Source organism: Halyomorpha halys, unplaced genomic scaffold, assembly GCF_000696795.3.
Source record: "Halyomorpha halys isolate HHAL.00 unplaced genomic scaffold, Hhal_1.1 Scaffold946.1, whole genome shotgun sequence".
In the NCBI taxonomy this organism is placed as follows: Eukaryota; Metazoa; Arthropoda; class Insecta; order Hemiptera; family Pentatomidae; genus Halyomorpha; species Halyomorpha halys.
This window is the reverse complement of record NW_027107439.1, coordinates 177464-200283: the sequence shown is the minus strand read 5'-3', so window position 1 is coordinate 200283 and position 22820 is coordinate 177464. Positions and strand designations below refer to the sequence as shown.

Here is a 22820-nt window from a genome sequence, read left to right as displayed (position 1 = left end):
TATGAACGCAATATTAAACAATTATGAGATGAATAAACTTCTAGTTTAGCTAAAATTTAACATTTAGACCAACACAATGCAATTTAATAATAAACGATAAGGAATGTATTTACTTCATTGTGCTATTTTATAAGTATTTAGATTTATATATATTTTGTAGAATTACATATCATTTCTTTGATGTTTTCAGAAAAGTACTTTTAATATTGGTTCTCATTGCAAAAATGTTAGTATTTTTCTTTTTGAAAAGTTTGAAGGAAATATAAAAATATCTCAATTTAATAAAATTTGCATCTGCTCTCAATCACTTATTCAACAAAAAATTGTTATAGAATTAATATTGACAGTACTCAAAATGGTTTTATCGAGTTAGTTATTCAGTCAACAGAAACGTTCACATATAGGATAAGTGAAATTGAATAAAATAACTATCAGGACATGAAAACAATTATCATAGTATATATGTATATGTTTGTTTTTCAATACATAAATCTATTAATATGAAACTTCAACAAAGTGAAATATATTTAATTCATCTAAAAATGAAGTACTAATCTAAAAGTTACATTTTTCATCTCTCTAGGCCATTATAGTCAATCGACGCAAAGTTATTTTATTGGGAAGTGATTGGAAATCATCTTTTGAATTGTGACAAGCTATCATGGAATCAATGAACGGTGTAATATGTTAGATGGAAAGGGCCAACCTAACCTCAATACAGAAGGAGGTCTGGTCGAACAAGGAGGAATGGCTCAATTATCTTTAATGCTGAGGAGGGTTATTCTAACCTCTCAGGTTTACGGGATCTTCCCTTACTCCTTGGACGGGAACCTGTTCCGGCTGTCCATCCCCAGAGTGGTCTTCTTCACCGCCATGTTGGCCATGACCCTCTATTGGATCACTAAGGTGGTCCTCACCGATGTCCCCACCTACAATACCACTGCCGTCGACTATACCTTCACTAAAGTGAAGCTGTCCGTCTGGACCGCAGCCACAATCGTCACCATGCTGGCCATGTTCTTCGTCGGCCGCAGGTTGAACTCTTGGTTGAAAATCGTTCTCAAGTGCCAGGAGATCATGGCCAACTCTAGAACAGATTTCTCCCACCGTTACATGTTTTCTCTCATTCACCATTTAACTCATATAAGTGTCATAATTGGCAAAATTACTTCTTACGACAGCCTCGAGTATACCAAAGCTACTTACGGAACTTACTACTTGAACTTTGCATCAATCGGTTTCGTCGATCATTTTACAGGTGAGTATTTAGTATCTAACTAATCCAAAGAAGTTAAAAATGTTACACATAACGCTGAAGAAACTGCAAACAGGATTTAGGTGCATAAACTTCATCTCATTGAACACACATCTGCAAGTAATTAACTGCTCACACTACCGCCAGAAATGCGATTACTAATGTTTCGTAAACGCATTTCTGGTGGTTCTAAAACTCTTATTAATTAGCTAATAGATTTAATAAAATAACTAATAAGGTCTTTTTTATCTCTTGTATCTCCTAAATGGTGTATCCTAGCGAAATATTTTCCTAAGGAAAATTAAACAGCATTACATCCTACTTCGAATCAACACAATAACTTAATAATTTTAATAGTACAATATCGTAAACCAAAACATGGAACTTTGTTTCACATTTTACTATAAACTGAGGTTAAGAGCGCGCAATCTTAAACTGGATATCATTTTCATATTATGTATGGAGCCATTGTAAAACATATTTTTACCGCTTTGTTGGTAAGTATGTGTGTGTATGTATTTGTAATTAGGATTACAGTTATTTCTAAGTGTATTACAATTACTTGGAATATGAAAAAAATGCATGAGAATGTAATTGGGAATTTTTAATTGATTAATTAGTATTAATGATTTAGTAATTGGGAATTAATTCGGCTCATCTTGTAATTGTAATCGGGGTATCACAATTACAGTTATAGCATTATATCAAGTAATTGCGATTAGTATGTTACCGACTAAGTTATGGTGCTTTTTAAATGCAGAATTATGTTTAATTTTTCATACCATTACTTTTTGCTAGGATGCTCCGTTTAAGTGTTATAGATGAATAAAAAGATTAATTAGATGCATTTCAGAACCACTAGAAATACTTTTCCGTGTTAAGTATGTCCTATGAGATGGATTTTACGCTGAACTGGAGTGTACTGGCTTGTTGAACAGGAAATATGTTACACTGATTATAAGAAATAAGTAGAAAATAACTAAATTGAAAAATGTTCAAAGTCATGGCTGGCTGGTTAAAAATAGATATTTAATAAGTAATAAAATAAATATGCTGTATATTACAGGTTTGGTGTATATATTAACAGACGCAATGATGGAATTGAATCGTGTTTTCTCTAAACCGACATTGGAACAACTTGAGGCGTCAGTTGTCGCTTACGAAAGGATCGCCTCAGCTTCAGGAGTGCTATCTGAAGCTTATGGAATTCAGGTCACTGTTTGAAATTTATAAATAGTTTATTTCCATGTAAAATGGGAAAATGGTCCATTAGAGAGAGAGAAATACTTTATTTATCTATGCTGCCTAAATACATCAGGTTGCTATCTCACACAGCATACTTATCAATCCGTAATCGGACATACATAAATTACACATACATGGTATAATCAGAAAAAAAAAGAGATACAATACTAGGATATAATAAACAATTTTTTTTCCCTACAGTTTCCTTTTACAATCAATTTCGGTCTGTTCAACAAATAAAAATGTTTCAATTTATTCATATTTTTCTTTCTCATTTCTGCTCCTCCAATTTCACCATTTCACAATTTTTTAATTCATCCGATCAACAAATTCGCTCTCCGGAATTCACCCTCCTAGATCCTCTTCAGTGATCTTTTTGATCACAATCTTTTAAAAAAAAAATCTTTTTGATCTTACTATCTATTGATATTCTTATCTATTCTTAATTAAACAATTAATATGCCATGAGCATCACACTTATATAGATAACAATATATATTTTTTTAACTGTGATGAAAGGAATATGGTCCGGGTTCGGTCAAAAAAACTCAAATAATAGAATTATACTATTTTAATGAGCCAACGTTTCGCCCCACGTTGCAGGGCTTCTTCAGGGCTAAAAAAGATACAAACACATAGTTACATAAGGAAAACAAAAACATAAGTGTAAAATAACAGGGGTATAAAATGTAAAAAAGTAAGATATAATAAGAAAAATTAAAGGTAGTAAATAGTAAATGTAAAGGGTAATAGTAACAAATAGATAATAAAAGAAATATTAAAGAAAATAAAAATAAAGAGATGTAAAAAGAAAAAAAGAATACAAATCAAATGGTGAGACAGAATGGATACCTATTTTGACGGCAGTCAAAACAAAAATGACCGTTGGTATTGGGAGGAGTGGGGACGGCAGTTGTGCCACAATAACGAAAATAATTTGTAAAGTAAACATGATAGAACAGTATTTAAATTAGGTGAACATTATTAGGTGGAAATTAGGTGAACATGGAAATTAGGTGAACATTATTAGAGGAAATTAGGTGAACATGGAAATATACATTAAATACATACATTAAAACAGATAGAGAAACAAAGGAAAAGTAAAGTATAAAATAATGGGATACAATGTGTGTAAGTAATTAAGAAACAAAATATACCAAATGAGCGGGATTACAGAAAAGTGTAAAATATAATAGAAAATTAATAATAAAGTAATTAATATAAGTATACGTAAGGAGATAACAGATGAATATAAATTAAAAGATAGATACATGAATATAAATGAAACAGGAAATTTTTTTTTTTTTTTTTTCTGAAATGCAGAAAAAGGTGAAAAAACAAAGTATTATGTGGATTTTATTATGTTCAAAATGTTTCGATATGTAAGGGAGATGCAGTCTATCAACTTTATGATTGACGGAATTCTCTGTCAAATTTATGTAAATGGACTCTTTTTAGCCCTTTTTAGCCAACGTGGGGCGAAACGTTGGCTCATTAAAATAGTATAATTCTATTATTTGAGTTTTTTTGACCGCACCCGGACCATATTCCTTGCATCTTTACACACGGTCAATTAATAATCTTCCAATATTTTTTTTAACATTTGCGAGAGATCCTAGAGAGTAAAAACAACAAACGTAATTTAGAATTTATTTATACAATAACAATTAAACTAGAGGTCCTTATGTCGGAACATTTTTATCGCACAGACCAATGTCAATTAAGATACAGTTAAAAGATTAACTGGCAGCAGGCTAAGCAACCTCTCGTATTATCCTTTATGCGTTTTGAAATAGTTTGAGACATCTTGAACTCACGCTGAGGAGTAGACGTCATTGTTATTTGCATGAGACATAAATAGTCTCAAGAGAACAAGAGTCAAAATCGATGAATCTGTCAGCCATGATAAGGGAAAATAAAAAAGGGCAGCAAGAAGTTACCAAAAATTTATTTATTAGTTCTTTCAAGTTAAGAGAAAAAAAAGGATTATTTCCTATTAGAAAAATAAAAAACTTCAAATCATATTATTACAGATAAAGTATATTTTATAAATTTTGAGATCACACTCGAGATACACGGTATAAAAATGTGACGTTTTTTCCAAATAACGAAAAATCAATATTTTGTGAATCAATTTTTGCCAATATCATGCAAAAACTAATGCACCTACGAAGATAAACGTTATAGATTACATTATAATGCATCAACTAGCTTTAATTTGGGTGTTGATAGGCATCTATATTTCTATTGGTTCCTCAGATGTAGGTTTTCATTATTCCTATTGAACAGATCCGTTACTTAGGACTACATCTGGACAAACGACTGACGTGGAATCCTCATACAAGACTAAAAAGACAAGAAACTGCTCGTAGATTCCGACTATTGCAACATTTACTAGACAAACGGTCTAAATTGCCAATCCATTACAAAAGACTGATCTACATGACTATTATAAGGCCTATCTGGACATACGTAGTTGAACTTTGGGGCTTCACTAAACCATCAAATTCCTCCTGAATCCAATCTTTACATTCCAAAATCCTTCATAAAATCCTTACTTTGTCACAAATCAAGTCATCCATCAGGACCTCAATGTTCCATATGTTGCCGATTTGGTCAGAACCAGATACCGTTCCTTCCATAATAAACTTCACAACCACCCAAATCCACTTGTTTCTAACCTGGCTTCTCCTTCATTACCTAATAATCCTCCTAGGCGTCTGAAAAGAGGATGGCCTCGAGATCTTCTCCTCTAGAAATGTTATTGTAGTTCTATCAGTGGGTAGATTCTCCACATTTTTTATCATGTCACTATGTCACCTACAGCAAATTTACCTGTTGTATATATGTGTAAACAGTTGTAAATAACAATAAATAAATTATTAAAAAAAAAAAAAGGTTTTCATAAACCAAAAGTTTATTCTTAACTATAAGAAATCAACATTTTTTAAACCAATATTTACAAAATTTAATATTTCGTGAATTTATTTTGGCAAATATTATGAAAACTGCTACAACTCCTCAATTGAGAGATAATAGACAGTACCTCTTCAGTAGTAGTTTCCATGACACTTGCCAAAATAAATTCACAAGATGATCAATTATGATCAATTTGCATTTTGAAAAACTGTACCAGGGAACTGTTGAATCTAAACAGTTCTATTAGGGATCACATTTTAGAAAATTTGCTCAACTAAATATGATGTTTTACTAATTTTGATAGTGTTATAGGTAGTTTTGAAGACATGGACCTCCGAATAAAAAATTTATTTTTTTTTAAGCCGCCATTTTTATTTTCCTCAACTATGGTTGGCGGTCATCAATTTTGACTTGTAACTATAAATATTGTTCTTTTGTTTTGTTTGTCAGAAAATCATTATTAGTTGAACCAAAGTAATCGCAATTACACTTAACTGTAATTATTATTGTATAATTGCAATTACTTTTTGACCAACACTGGTTTTAATTAAAATAAAAAAAAAATGTTGAAATTTTTTTTCACCTGTATGTTGGAATATGATGGGTCATTTTAATCATCTAATAAGAAACTCTTATCAAAATCGCCTAAGACATCTGGAAGTGTTGCTGAGCCATATATTATATACCAGTTCTACATTAGATTGTATACTTAAAATTATTATTTTTACAGCTTTTGGTGACGGTGGCAGGAAATTTTATATTAGTTACTAGCAATGCTTTCCTAATTGTCAGTGAAACAATAGCGTACAGAAGGATATGGTTTGCAATGCAATGCATTCTACCTGCGATGACAACCTTTCGCCTGGTACACGCCTGTGTGTGTTTAGTAAATCAAGTAAGGAAACTCATTAATAACATTAGATTTAATACGAAGTTTTATTTTATAGTTGAATGATATTAATTTTTAATGAACTATTCATGTTTACCGTAATATGTAGTGTGCATATGTAGTAGCAAAGCCCAAAACAAAAATACTTTTTTGTATCTTCACATATAGTATCACTGAGATTTTTTTTTTTATCTTTGTAGAGACTTTTTGAAATGTTACGGGAAATTTATAATTTATGATTTATTCTAAAAAAATTAATTAGGATTTCTTAAGGTGTTATTGTAAATGTTTATGGACTGTACGATTCATTTTTTTAATTTCTGGCATTGTTACGCCTCACGAGGTCTAAGTGTTCGAAATCACGAACATCTGCCAAAATAATACGATTCTGGCAATGTTAACATGTCTTGATTGAGATATGAAAATATTACATTTATTTTTTTTTTTTTCAGAGTGAGGAATTCAACTCCCTCCTTAGAAACACATTAGTTGATGGAATGAACAGTAATTTGTCCCACAGCGTAAGTAAATTCAATTGGAAATGATGTATGTATGTATTTTTTTGTTTATTGGATTTAATTTATTTATTTACTCAAACTATTTACGTTCGATCATCATTTTCATGAGTAGATGAATATATGTTCTTTTGCATGAGGTTTGCTTCATTTCGTGCTATAACTGGGAACTTTTTGATTAGATTACATTTTGTGAACGGTGACTTCGTACAAACGTCTATATTTATGTAATCTGTTAAAATTGTCCGCGAACTGTGAGGAAGTGAACTGCGAACACCTGAGAAATGGATTGACCGCTTTGGGTTTGTGAACTATAATGGAGCTCTTTTGGCCAATAACATTTCCAATGATAACGAGGTTCATTTCCTTTTGTTCCCTAACACAAATCATTTGGGAACAGCCAATATTAATTAACACGAACTCACCAAATCCGTGTAATAAGAGTAAATTCTATAGGCTATTCTAGGGCCTCAAGTCGCCTTTACACTATTATATATAAGAAGAATATAAAATTAAAAAAAAGTTTAGTTCAAACTGCACGTACTCCTGGCAGAACTCAGGGTTGTCCGTTATCTCCTTTTCGGCCACCGGGTCACCTTCCCAAGAAGTATGAAGACGATTCCTACCAATACTCGCTATCCAGAACATGCTGAAGAAACGTTCTGCACTATTTCCCCACTTCTAGTGTTAATAACCGCCCATTGAAGTAGGACATCATAATTTAAAAAATAAAACATAAACGACAACATTTCTTATATGGTGGTATTTCAATAACAGTAAAGATACAGGACCTGATAAATTATAACAACTTAATATTGAACAATCGTAACGTGTTCCAAACCAAACTGTAACCTTCTCCAAACAATACCCCCTTATCTACGTAGACATCGCCAGTGTTTTATTTAACCATGACAACCTTAACAGTACCAATACGTTGCCCGTATTCAAGGGAAGGATTCCTCCTACCGCAAGGAGCTAAGGGCCATATTTATAAACATTCCTAAGACAGACCTTAATAAAGGTTTCTTCTAAATGCAAACCATAAGCTCTTCTTTTCAAAAGTTTTAATTTGTATAGCCTCTTTTTTTGAGGAGAATTCCTTAGCAACAGTTGCTGCTTTAGTCGGGGAAGCGTAAAGCAGCGTATGTATATAAAACCAGTAGGGAGTCCACGCCTAAGGATGAATTTAATCCCTCCCCCCCTCTTCATGTCCTCACTCTCTTTCAATATAATATTTATTTATTTAGACTTATATATCTTTATATAACGGGGCTATTCAGTAACCGCAATACCAGACAGTATAATATTGGAGACACCCATACTGAGTTTTATTGTAAACATTTTGTCAAGGGAAGCCAAAGAAGCACAAGTGATCACTTGAAGGAAATCTTAAGTAAAGTTTTCCTTAGAAACTTTTGTTGAACGTTGACAAACGTTGACCGTGGAGGTCCAAGGCCTTGCGCGATGTGCTTAAGAAATACATTGCGCGTTTCTTGAGTGATTTTCTTAGGGTGGGTCCGTCACTCCCGCACCCATTGGCTGACGGGCCTCACAAATGCCCGGGGGGAGGTTGTGAGTGAGTATTACATAGTTATAAGCTTGAAAAAAATCCAGAATAGGTCCGGGAACTCGAACTCGCAATCTATGGGTTGGCAGACAGGCGCGTTACCACGCTGCTACTGTCGCCCCCTCCTTATGAGATGAAGTAAAGGGACCCAATTCAAAAGATTGCCCTGGGTATTTCCTACTATGCCAACAAATATTTTTGAGAAGAGAAAGAAACCAAATGGAATATATATGTACCTAGATAAACATTCATACTTGAGAACCCAAAATCTGGACAGACTATACTTAGGAATGTTTTCATTATTTACCTTAACTATCATACTCACATAGTTAGTATTCAAAGTGTAATCTCATAACATTATTATTGCTAATTTGCAAGTATGATTTTTCTTAGTACATTTTGAAGATTCATTAGGTCTTTCTTGATGTCCAGGCAAGGATTAGACTTCATCTATCAATGAAGAAGGAAATAGAATTCACAACAAGAGGGTTCTTCACGATGGATTACAGTTTGCTTACTGCGGTTTGAGACTTGACTAAAGATGTAGAGATCTTATATATTTGTTAATTATATATTTTTTAAACTATTGACTTGGTTGTAGATGCTGGGAGCAGTGGCTACTTACCTGGTAATTATTGTTCAATTCGGAGAAGGTCGGACTGAAGAAAGTAATTGAATGATTAAAATATTGTGGTGCTGAAGAAGTCGAATTCCTTTAAATGGATAAACTAGTATAAATAACTAGATATAAAACAACATACAAATACTTATTAAACAAAATGTAAGAACAAAAAAGCACCAATACATAAATGTATGGCTTTCTCATCGTTTCCATCTTTTTTATTTTTTTAATATCCTCTCATTTTCCTTCATGAAAATTACGTTTTCTAGACATTATCCTTTTTCTGGATATTTTTATTGAATAATTAACTACCTGCATGTAAAGATTAATAATTTGTCCTATGAGAATTAAATGTAAATGGACGAGCAGTTGTTGAAATATAGTATAATATGTAATATAATAAAATTTGTACCCTAAAAGGCGTTTTTCGTAGAGGTAAGGGAAAGTACGTGATAACATTTTATAAATTGTTTTACTTGGTCTTAACTGCACTAATCCCTGACATTTCTCCTACTTTGAGCCAAGTCGGTCTCCCGGTTTTCAAAATATAGGTGTATAAATACGTCAACGCCTGAGTAAGAGAAAATAGGATTGGGACCTCTACCTTGAAGGAAGTAATATAATGAAGAGGGTAAGCTGTCAGGAAATTTGAAACCAAAAAGGCGAGCCTTACGAACACCGTGGGCGTGGCGGAGAAAGAGAGGGTCTTATCATCACAGGATCTTATCACCGGGTGCCTTCTCGCTGTCCAATTTAAGTGTAACATCTCAAAAAATGATTATTTTGAGATATGTAGGCAATATTAGCGATAAGGTTAAGATCTGTACAGGAAATCATAGAATCATAATAAGACATATGTCATAAAATCTAAGTAAAAAAAATATTTCGAGATATTACAGTTTTGAACTGTATAGATCTCACGTATTGCTAAGTTTATATGCATATCTCAAAATAACCATTTTTTTTTTTTATTTACACTTATACTGGGCAGCATTCTTTGCTTAACAATTTGCACGAATCCCTCAAGAACAACTAAATGGATTTTTATTGTTGAAATAAATGAAATTACTGAAAAAACATTTACTACATTTTATATTCAGTTCTCATTTAATATTAAATGAACGTGTTTTTTAGATAATTACATAAATGGGCTAATCATATTTAACTCAAGGTAAGATTGAATAATTAGGCCGCGATCATCCCTCCTCTCCTCTTTTTGTTTCACTTCACCTGGAAGTGTCACTGTGTGGGCATTTCACCAGTCATCAAATATTAAAAAAGAATTTTTTTCAGGAATAAAATCATGCCTTTTTTTGAGGGGGAGGAGGGAGGTCTAAATCCGAATTTCTGGTTCGTCACCACGCCAGCAGCTGCTTTCACAACAATAGATTGGAACTTTTTTTCGGTTGTACGCTTATAACAAGAAAACTAATCTAATGCAAATGTATTTATAAAAAATTAAAGTGAACAAAACTTCCCGCAATATATGTGTATATTATTACAATTAATTTTCGGCAAACCTGTTAGTTTACACGATGTTAATTGTTACGACTACTGTCACTATCACCGAACCTCTGCTTTACTATACATTTTTAACACTCTTCCTTCCTCAAGGTAGTATCCTTGGTCCCATCCTCTACACCATCTATATCCTAACACTATCCTCACTACGTATGTCGATGACACATGTGTGCTCGCTGTTAATAATAACCCATTAATTGTATCCCAAAATCTCCAATCCCATATCACAATCCTCGAAGATTGGTGTCGTAATTGGAGGATTAAGATAAATTCCAACAAATCCCATCAAATCACCTTTACCCTTCGTCGTAAACCTACTGACTGCCCTACAGTTTCATTTAATGATGTTACTCTTACCCCTGTCGAACAAATCCGCTACCTTGGACTACATTTGGACAGTGATTAACCTGGAATCCTCACACGAGACTGAAAAGACAGGAAACTGCACGTCGATTTCGACTATTACATCACTTACTAGACAAACGGTCTAAACTTCCAACATATTACAAAAATACTGATCTACATGACTGTAATAAGGCCAATCTGGAGATATGGAGTTGGGCTTTGGGGCTCCACTAAACCTTCGAATTCCTCTCGTATTCAATCCTTACAATCCAAAATCCTTCGTAAAATCCTCAATGCTCCTTACTTTCTCACAAATAAAATCATACATAAAGACCTTAATGTTCCCTATGTAACCGATCTAGCCCGAACCAGATATCACTCCTTCCATTATAAACTCTCTAACCACTCAAACCCCCTAGTTTCTAATCTTGCATCCTCTTCCATTCCTGACAATCCTCCGAGGCGTCTGAAAAGAAGATGGCCACGAGACCAGCTAATGTAAAATGTCATTAGAGTGCTACCAACGGGTAGTTTCTCTACACGCTTGTAACACTCCAATTTAACTGAGATCAGATTTACTAAATGTATTATAATGTACAGTTGTAAATAGCAATAAATAAATATTAAAAAAAAACACTCTTCCAAGATGGCGTTTCTCCTAAAGACAGTAATTTTTAAAACTAAATATTTCTTATTTTTGCAATGTAGTAGATCATTATTTGGAGCTGGATACGAATTTCAGATTAGCCACCACATAGTGCGACGAAACGCACGATTCTCTGGATAAGGTTTTTCTTCCTGATATTCCACTGTAGTCACTTTATTCAATTGCCGTCATATGAAATGTACTTTGTCGTACCAAATCGAAAGGTCTTTAAAGCTAAACGAAAAAAATATTCGGCCAACGTTAACGAAGATACAGTAAAGAATGTTAGTAGCATTAAGATTAAGTAAAGTCTTATGAATGGATGCACTAGACATTTTTCTTTTATATTTCATATTGCAATAATTAATCACTACACTATAAAATAATATTATTAATAAACATAATTTAATGTTTAGATTAAAAAACATTAATTTATTTTCATTATTCGAATGATATATATAAAAAATCATAATTGAAGGTACAGTGGCTTAAACGTCATCTGGAAGACTCTGGCTGTTGCAGAACATTTAGCTATAAACTCTATATTTATCTATTTTTACTACTATCTATTTATATTATTATTTATTACTTCATTTTTATTTCTCAAATTATGTTTTCATTATATAACTCAATTATTTATTTTATTAATTCATTAAATGTAAGTTGTTTTGTTCTTAATTTTTTTTTCTTTCTTCCATTTTCAATTACATAACTATTATTATATTTATTTATTTTTTAAATAATTCATCATTATTACTTATAATTATTCAATAATTATAACATCATAAATAGTCAGGGGTTTCTTTTTTTCTTGTTTCTCTTCTCGAGATTAAACCCTTCTCCCCATTATTGAATAGTTAAAAGTAAATCAAACAGTTATATTATAACAGTGTAAGGCCCACCAGAACAATCTGATAATAAAGAAATTTATATATTTAAAAAAAGAAATATGGTTATTAAAGGAAATAAGGTCTTGTTTAAAAGATATTACATCAATTGTATATTCCGGCTGAATGGCTCAACTTCACTTTCAATTTTATTCAATATCCACATTCAGAATAGTTAAATCAATTGATGATATATCAACTTTTTTTTTTTTATTGAATACAAACACATTTCTCAATTATTGAAACCGTAATATATTATTGGTAACAACATTAAATTAAATATAAATAGTTTTAAATTCATAGAACGTTTTAGCTAACACAATTCAGATGTAGAATACATTTTGGAAGAGCATAGAAAAGAGTTCAGAATTGAATCTTTAATATCTCATGAATATACAACATTAAAAATAAAATAGAGAGCGAATATTAGAAAAAAATTATCGTGTATTATTTGAGCAACTTAAAAGTATAAAACAATAATAAGGTAAAATATGAATATTAAATTTTTTTTAAAAAAGTGCAATTTAATCATTATCTAATATTTACAGCTTCCTCTCTTCCTAAATATTACATAAAGTCTGGAAAGCCTTCATAGAAAATACTGCTTTAACATTGGCTTTTATTTTTAGATGTGAGTATTGCTAGTTAATACCAATTATTTTGACAACTTTCAAACACATAAGTATGTGAAAAAACATTACACATTAAGGAATATATCTAATTAATACACTTCCAACAAGAGCATTTTCGTATTTTAAGATAATTATTAATAGGAAACTTTTCATGACAATTTAACTCATTTCATAGATACTAACTTCAATCTAATCCATCTGGATTAATATAACCAGGTAAGTTGTAGCAATAGATATCATCTGGAAAAAAAAAATAAGGTTATTATTTTGTTATATATCAGTTATAAATCAACAGATTATAAATTTATTTAATATTGTAATTACATTATACAATAAACCCAAATATTAAAAAAATAAAATAGTGATCTGTTTTTATTGTTCTGCAACTCCAATGAATTACGTTCGTTGAAATTCCATCGGTTTGAGTGGTTGCTATGTGGTAAAAATGGCTTGTTTTATATATTTTTTTTAACCATTGGGTTTGATGAAAAATTCGTACTAAGCAAATTAAATTATTTTACAAAAGTAGTACAAACATTATTGCTTTTGCGATACAGAAGAACAAATATTAGTCGAATCAAATTAAGCACCTTACTCTAACAATAAATTAAAACAGGGACCCTTTTTATATTTCTTAGTAATAACAATACTCACGAGTCTAAAAGTAACGGGTTGTGAATGTGTAAAAATCCTGTTTTTCTAGTTTTAAAAATTATTGAGTTTAGTGAAATTGCTTTAAACAACTGAATGTGTGTGTTTTATTTGTATTATTTTTTTCTCTCAACAAATCTGTAATGACGAAAAACAATTCAGAGCAAATATTTTCGGCGTGTTGTCACTGACACTTTTGTTTTGGTCATTTTCAAACTATAACATAAATATGAACTAACCGTATTAAAACACTATAGCAGGGAAGATTTCTGTTGAGTTTTACTCGTAAACCAGCAGGAATTGTTGAAAGCAAAGATAGACTCAAAGAAACAAATAATGCTTCTTTAAAAAATACAAAGAAAATGCCACAATTTAGTTACAAAGCATGCAAAATATTTACAACTATCATGGATTTTGCTATTGGTTAGTTTAACAAATACTAACTGAACCAAGATTTTCAATCGACAGTTCAAAACATCCAGCAGCAGTGAGTTTGGTAGTTCTATCGAACATTAAATCTTCTACCTTAATCTGCAAAGACAAGAAAATAAATTAGTAAAATTTGAATTAATCATTCCAAAATTAACAATATATGTACCAAATCGCATATTTTACTTTAAAAATATATTGAAAAAAATCTGCAAATTATTATACAGTGAATTATTATTTCTATAATATAATATTTACATATCGCTACTTTGGCGATGGTATATTTGGCAAAATTTTTTTTTTAATTTTGTGTTTGACGTATTCTGTAGTTACTTCATGACAGCCATACTAGCTTTGGATTAGTCTGTAGAGTAGAGAAATTAAGTATAGTCCAAGGTATTATCTTTAGAACACGTACAATTCAAAACAAGATAAAAACTTTATGTTTAGATGTGTTACTATTAAAGCAAAGCAGCGATGTTAACATAATATAGTTTTAATTTTGAAAAATATAATTACTTAGATTAGATATCGTATTTTGTTGTAGAATTTGGTATAACGATTCGAAAATACGTTGTATTTGTACTCTAATCTAATCTTCATAAGTAGCCGTGATAAAGTCGTATTAAAGCCTTAATATGCTGCCATTTTGAAACTAAAAAATGGTGATTGGCAATGTGGGGTTTTGAGGATCATCATGGGGGACATGTGACTTTCATGAAAAATCTGAAAAAAACAATCCTCTGAACCTACAAGTCTTGTAAAATAACTGCGGAGGATAGGCAAAAATTTACTTTTCGAATTATACTTAAGCGAACTAAGACCTAAGGAGAGTTAAATTTATTTTTGTTTCATGGTGGATTACAACGGCTCATTATTGTAAATAAAAATAAACTTAAAAAATAAAATTAAAAAAAATGCTTAAATTGTGCTATTTTTTTGGATATTGTTTTTGACTTATCTATTATATGATGTAAAGGTCTATTTTCAAAATAAATAGATTTTCTTTCTCCACCAAAGGTAAAAAAAAATATTTTTTAAAATTGAAATAGTCCAAGTATGTAAATATATGCAAATAAAACTTGGGTAATTAGATCTGGGTAGACTCATTTGTAAATATTTTTAATCAACGGCTTAAAGAAAAGCACGTAAACAAATCCGAGCTTTGCTTATTGCTAGGCCGAAGGCACATCAAATTCTTTGATAGGCTGAAAGCCTGTGCCAACCCGCTCTTCAGGGAAATCGCCCCTCCAACAAGTTCAGGGAGGGAAGGACTTTGAGCTCTGCTACTGGAAGTCACCACCAGCCTGAATGGTCCCTCCCATTCCTTTGTTAGCAACAGGCTATCATTTCACCTATGTAAACCCGCCTTCAGGGGACCCTGTAAACAAGTCTTATAATACCATACAGCAAATCAAGATGAAATGTAAATATGTATATATTCTGTTTGAATTGTATATATTTCTAAACTGTACTTATCGAAACAATAAAGAGGTTAGAAAATAAAAAAAATGTCACTCAATAGATGAAGGGGTGCGTTTAGGGTCCTCTGGTACCCAACTACGATGTCCATATATAAAGTTGTGATTCTTGGTATTTTGAGGTATGCCAAAAGAGGAGATTGGTCAGCATACAGAGATTGGTTCTGAGCAAGCCAGAAGGGCGCTAATTTGAGAAAGTTCTTCCCCACCATCCCTTCAAGATCAAAGGCTATGTGGGTCTTCCCAGACCGTTAGGTCTCACAGATCCTAAAAGGTCATGGCGGACTCTCGCTGGAACCAGGCTAAGAAACTGTTAGAAACTCTTATCTATCTGGGATAGAAGGCGCTGACTGGCGGTATTTAATTTTTATATTTTCTGTACCTCAAGTCTTTCATTTCTGATAGGGGAGAGGTTAAATTTTTTTGGCCCACCAAAAAGGTTAATTACTGAAAGTAATAACAAAAAAAAGTTTAAAATATTTTACTTTTATGACCTGAAAGGGAGAACAAGATAGAAATTGACCATTAAACAACTATTTAGACAAATAATAATCATGTGATAATGATAAAATAATTTTTGAAGGAAACAACCCAAAAGGGACCATCTATCTCATGGGAGGCAATAACTTTTCAGTAAAATAATCCAGAATGGTTCATGTTTCTAATAGGATACAAATATATTTTTTTTTAGTTTATACTTGTCCTACATATAATTTACAATTAATAAAATTATCACATTTAGAAAGAATAAAGTAAAGAAGAATATCAGATATTTTAAAAATCGGTAAAAACGAAATACATGAGAGAAAAACATTTTATCTTTCCTTCACTTGGTTGTTGATTCCTCTGTTTCAATCAATGCAATGGAGATAAAAGAGTTTTCTAGCATACTCTTCTTAAGTTACTGCATAAGATTTGATTATAAAAATTATTATTAAATAATAAATATAATTGATAAATACTTGGGTTAAGGGCTTCTGAAAATAAAAAGAATTATCAGAAAGATCTATAGACCTATGAGAACACCAGAAGGATACAGGTTGAGGTCAAATCTATAAGGAAACAACGGACCTAAAGAATGACGTTTGGGTGGGAAGGCTGAGGTTTAATGGGGACGCATGATGAAGATGAAACCTAAAAGACTAAACCATAGAATTTTTCAACAAATCCACTGTCACAACAATTCAACAGGATATTTCAAGCAAGTTAGGGATGATATGAAACAAGTGGGGCTGACGAACTGGGATTATTTAGACAGAGATGAGTACAGAAGGACGCTCAAGGGAGTGAAGATTCTTGTGGGAAAGAAGTGCTTAAGAAAGGGTCTTATGTGGTCTGAGGAGAGGAAACTTAGACATGCAGAGCTCATGAGGGATATGTGGGAGAAGAGGAAGCAGATGAACGAGAAGCGTTAGAGTTATGATGTGTGTGTAGTCTTCAAGGCCTTTTCGTAAAAAAAAAAAAAAAAAAAAAAAAAAAAAAAAAAGACTGAGGTATGTAAAAATAAAATTAACTAATTTCTGCAGAAACTTTACCACTCAGAATACAATATCTCTTAAAAAAAAAATAAACTGAATGAAATATTTTGTACTGAAATAAATTTATATCATGAATATGATAATATAAAATGAATATAAATTAATAATATTCTTACAATGAAAAATTGGACCTAAAGGGGTGCCTAAGCTTACAAGATGAACCGTTTGAGAACCTCTGGTTTGTAACATTGGGACCACTGTTTGTGGCTCAACATAAATAATTTTCTAACTCCTGGGAGTTTTCTGATGAACTTGATTTTGCACATTCCATTGCAAAAATTAATTACAAATTTTAAGTAAGCTAGTGACGGTTCAGCTTACAACTTTATATTTAATTTGAGACAACTGTCTAAAAACTCACCAGTTGGGTCCATGATGGAGGTCTAGTCTTCAATATCTCATAAAGGTGAAGATCAAAACTCTGTATCTGATCAGTACAATCAACGTCATTACTTGACTAATAAGTAAAGAATAAATTAAAAATCATTTAATAACTAAAATATAAATGAAGACAACTTCCAAGTTGGTTAATCTCCAATGTGAGGTAAATATTATAATAACATTTTTTTCATTGATTAAAATATTTCTAAAAAAATGTGTTCATTAAATAAAAATTGTATTACTGAGTTTGTAAGAGATGATGCTGATAGGATCATTTTAACTGACAGCTGTAGAAAAGCAACAACCCAAAAAATAAGAGATATACTATCAAAATGAGCAAGAAATATTTCATGGATAAACAGATAGGTAAATGAAATACTGCAGAAGAAGCTTGCCGCCATAACAAAAAGAATTTGGACAGAATATAAATTATTAATATGTTGAACAGCAGAGCATAGCATGTTTTGGGCTTTTAAAATTGCAACTAAATTCTCTCGGTTAATAATAGTAGCCAAGTGAATATTCAGAGCTTCCGACAGAAATCTTAACAGAAGTAAGATTATGGAAAATTCATCGGTAAAAGCATTTAATAAAAGTAATATCTGCAAATGTGAAAAAAATTGAAGAGGTTCGACAGAGAATTTGTAAGCTTTATATGAAACAGCAGAAATGATGACAAGATTGCTAAAAATTGAAGGCCAAATAATGAGCTTTATTTTAGTACCATCAACAAAATCTGATACACTTTCCATAAGCTCTAATGATGTCCTGAAATCTTTTACTAGCCAGGATGCACGAAGTAACACTCCTACCGCAAAACAAACCAAAAGGTTCTGAGTAACCAAAATAAAATAACGAAAATCAATATTCAGTGAAACCATTTCATCCATAGAGAAATAGACAAATACACCCAGACATAATATGATTCTGACAACACGAAAATGCTGTAACTGGCCATGAAAATTGAAAACGAAAGACCCACATATGTTAGGAAAAAGGAGGTAACGATTTAAGCACTTCTGGATGGCTGACATAATCAATACTGATGAAATCCCAAGGGGGAAAAGGGTCTTTGAAAGCTTTATCAACCGTTAAATTCAAGTGCTAATCAAATAAATTCTTTTCATTCAATTCATACACAAGACCAATCATCTGTGGTTGATCGCTCCATAAAATTATTTTTCTAGAAGGTATTGGAATAAGGAACGCAGTAAGTACAATAAATCTAATCTTCTGAACAAAAAGAAGTGCTGGTTATTTTATTAATGAAATGGGGAAGCTTAGCAAGTAAGGTATTCTTAATAATTTAGAACAATATCAGCAAATAACATATTTTATTTAATTTGTTGGACTCATAAAAATTTTATCCTAGCCACATCATACAAAAAAAGAATTGTAAGCTTGTAACCCAATAACTGTGTACATTTAAGATGTGCTTATACATTATTATCCACAAACTGATTAATTTTAATAAGTATGAAATAGCAATATACATCTATACATAAATTATGAATATGTTCTCAACAATTTATTATATAATATCACAAAACATTCTTATATTTATTAGGTGTGCTCATAAAATACCTCAGTGTAACAAAAACAAAAACATTGAAGAAAAAACGACCATTGCCAGTATGCAAATTGGTAACGTTATAATTGATATTTTATAAAATAATTTTTTTTCCTTACATTAAACACCTAATCATATAAAATAGAAGACAACAATTATTTCATAAACATTCCCATCAGCTGAAAATAACTAAATGATGAGACTTTTATTGAACTCTCATACTTACTGTTACATTATATAATATAATATTATAATTAATACTAACTGTAACATTTCTAATTTTTAAAATAATGATAAAACTTACAATTGACATTGATATTGACATTTTTCTTGAAAAATAAATTATTAGTACATTTTTTTAAAAACAAAATTGCGAAAGTAAAACAGGGCAGGTGATATTTTATTACAGAAACAAAATTAAAAAATAAGACTGAAAAAATACTGATAATATTCAAGTTATTTCATAATATAATACTCTGATGCAATATTACATGACTTCAATAAACAAACAGTGTGAGCATTTTATCACAATAAAGTCTTAAAGGAAACAAGCTTCAACAGCTTCAAAAAGAATAACATTAGGCCCAGACCGTCTAGCAATATCATAAGCCGTGTCTCCAGCAGAATCCAATCCATCGTGAATAAGTTCTGGATGGGAGAGGAATAGTTTCAGTAGCTGATCAGACTTTGAGTGATTTGCAGCTAAATGGAGCGGAGTGACACCTGAAAAACATAACAAATATTCATGTAAAGTACCAGACAATCAAAATGAAAATTCATTATCAATGAAATATTTATATTTTAATAATTATGCCGTTTATAATACTGTTATAAAATGTAACAAGCTTAAGCAAACGCCCAACAACAAGCTCCCCCAAATGCCTGTTTGGCTTAGATGGATACAGACAGTCTGCAAAACCCACACCACACAGTTAGAGCTGAAGGTTGATAGTACATTAAAGTGAGTGTGCGCTCATTCTTCGCTAGATGAGTATGAGCTTTGTAGCGGGGTCGTCCCATGCAGACTGTCCCCTCTCCTCTCTGCCATTCTTCTCCAGATGGCACTTTATAATTAATCTACATCTACATTCTGCTATCTACATATAGCTTTATTTATATATCAAAGTTATTTACGCTTTTAGATGATTTAGATTTTACTTGTTAATCAACTTCTTTTTACTTTTTAAGTCAAATGGAATTAACTCAAAATGATAGCCTTACCCTCCTGGGGTAGTACCACAATTATGCCATATTACAGAATCCACAGGGATAAATTTTATGATAATTGGAAAAATAAGATGCATGACGAGAATTGTTTGCCCTCATCCAAATTAACTGACTTATTGTAGCATAAGTATAACAAAAATTACTATTAAATTACTTGAAGATTTCAAAAGAATTATTTTAAATTGTAAATAATTCTCATAGATTTACGAAAGAAATTTAACTTTTTACATATTAAACACAAACATTTTTTTCAACAATTAAAATAACCATCTTTTCTCCACATTATTAATACTAATAAACTTTTTCTTATATCATTAGTAATATTCACTTTTAATTGTTCAATTTCCAATTTCTATGTTCATGGTAACAGTTAATACTTTTTGTTTTTATTTAACAAGAGACGTAAACTATGACTACAATATGTATATAAAATAAAAAGAAATCTGAACCGCTACAACCCATTAAGGGTCAGGGGTGCAGTTTTTTATAAGGAAGTACTGTTACTAGACCAATGGTTATGCATGGAGGTGATTTAGTCAGAATCACACTCGACAGCCATATTTTTCCCCAATTAAGGGCTCCTGAATCCACAGGATTGTGTCACAGCTACAGTAACAGATTAAATAATTATCTGTCACAGCTGGATTCGAATCAGGATCCTCAGTAAATAGTACAGTGCATTACCACTGAGCCACCACGCTCCCATATATGTGTGTGTGTTTAGGCACCAGATCAGACACGTACAATTCTTAAAACAGGATTTAAGCTACATTTAAATAACATGGTACATTTGAGATAAATGTGCAAATGAGATTTGAGAGAAATGACATCTGTATAATTTTGCTGGCACAAATTGAATATTTGAAAGAATGGTGTAGTTAATTTCAATAATTACCAATAGGAATTGTGTGCTTAGAAAATACAACATTTTTGTAATGTATAAATAGGAGGATAAGGATGTCATGCTGATAGATTTGCTGTAATATCTAGAGAGATTCTGGTGATCAGAAAAATAAAAGACGAGATACAATAGAGGCTTATTAAGGTATTTAGGAGCTTTCGTGCAGGGCAGTAAGCTGAACAGGAATAATACTTTTGAAGAGTTATTGAAAAATTTCAAACTGTTTATGAGAATAAAAAGAAAATAATTATTTTAGCTATTAAAACAATGATAAAAATAAATATATTGATGCTTTGCTTAAATAATATTTATCGACAAAAAAAAGTTTTGATTATATTTTGAATTGGAAATATTCCAAACATAAGTACCATAGACTTGAGTTACTTTCTCTAGAGGGGTTCCTCATGGACTGTCTTGAAGCTAGTAGAGTTGTCACCAAGAACCCCGACTATGGTACAATATATAAATAGGTCAAATACTAATTTTTTTTTTTGACCTACTATGAAAGCAAAGCAATGATTTGTTTTCATTTATTATATTGTTTCACTTTTTGCCTGAATCATGCCAATATGCTCCACTATGCCACTATCTTTTTGCTTAATTTAGAAGGTTGCCTATAAAAAAAAAAAAATGGGTGGTTTGCATTATTTGGGACAAAAAATGAAAAGAAATTAATGTTCAGAACTTTTTTTTTTAATTTTATGGGAAAATTGGAGGTCAAAAAGATGATATTTGTAACCACCACCCTAAAAAACATAAAATAAGAAATATCCAAAACTTTCCACTGAGACCCTTTTGTTTTCCCTAGTACACAGGACTCTTATAAGATTTTTCAAACTAAATCCCCTACAAGCGATTACAACAAAAACTAATGATAGATATTTTTGATATAAGAACAGTAAATGTATTCCATTATAACAAACTAGGTTTTTTTTATAGGTTAAGGATGTACAAACCTCCCTTAGAAGAAGCATTGATATCAGCACCATGGGAAAGTAACAGCGCCGCACACTCTATATTGTTCCATTTACAAGCTGAGTGGAGAGGCTGCCAATTATCAACCGTGCTTGCATCATGTTTGGCGCCTTCTTGCAATAAGTACTGCAAACATAAAAAAATTAATTGATCCTGATTATGTATGGGATGAAACCTTGAATGGATGTATCTGGCATACCTTCACAATTTCAGGGTGATTATTATAACATGCTCTATGGAGAGGGGTGTATCCATCTTTATCAGTTACATGCAGAAGAGTTATATCTTTTTCTAAAAGATTTTCCACAACATCTAAATGTCCATTTTCAGCAGCCCAAAGAAGTTCTTTATCTGGGCTTTCTAATTGAAGGGTAAACGAAAGTAAATAACGAATTTAAAATCTTTAAAACCCATTTGTACCTCACATAATACTAAGGTGCCCTGGCTCTTACCATGGGGATTTTGCTCTTCTTCAATGCCGTCATTGTCATTTTCCCAACCACTGACTTGAAACCGACACGAGGAATCAGCATTTGGAAAGTTGTCAGGCAAATCAGATAAATAGTCTATATCCTCAATATCTTCGTCCGACATGATTTATTATCTACTTGCCGGTTAAAACTC

General features: G+C 31.5%; 3 protein-coding genes across 3 annotated transcripts; 1 reads left to right on the top strand and 2 right to left on the bottom strand.

Annotated features, from left to right (window-relative positions):
• The first annotated feature begins 512 nt into the window (after window positions 1-512).
• LOC106687308 (putative gustatory receptor 2a) lies at window positions 513-9148 on the top strand. The gene is made up of 5 exons (XM_014431120.3): window positions 513-2467; window positions 6150-6314; window positions 6761-6829; window positions 8823-8912; window positions 8992-9148. Exons 1-5 carry the CDS (start codon window positions 2306-2308, stop codon window positions 9064-9066), a joined length of 561 nt encoding a protein of 186 aa, XP_014286606.1. The 5' UTR covers window positions 513-2305; the 3' UTR covers window positions 9067-9148.
• Window positions 9149-14123: 4975 nt separating this feature from the next.
• Window positions 14124-18557, bottom strand: LOC136795378 (uncharacterized). The gene is made up of 3 exons (XM_067045705.1): window positions 17766-18557; window positions 17504-17569; window positions 14124-14225 (listed from the first exon to the last, which is right to left on the bottom strand). Exons 1-3 carry the CDS (start codon window positions 18555-18557, stop codon window positions 14124-14126), a joined length of 960 nt encoding a protein of 319 aa, XP_066901806.1.
• A 283-nt stretch (window positions 18558-18840) lies between these two features.
• LOC106687316 (ankyrin repeat domain-containing protein 49) lies at window positions 18841-22790 on the bottom strand. Its single transcript, XM_014431132.2, has 4 exons — window positions 22649-22790; window positions 22396-22556; window positions 22178-22322; window positions 18841-19816 (listed from the first exon to the last, which is right to left on the bottom strand). The coding sequence occupies exons 1-4, from the start codon at window positions 22788-22790 to the stop codon at window positions 19632-19634; spliced, it is 633 nt and encodes a 210-aa protein (XP_014286618.1). The 3' UTR covers window positions 18841-19631.
• Window positions 22791-22820: the final 30 nt, after the last annotated feature.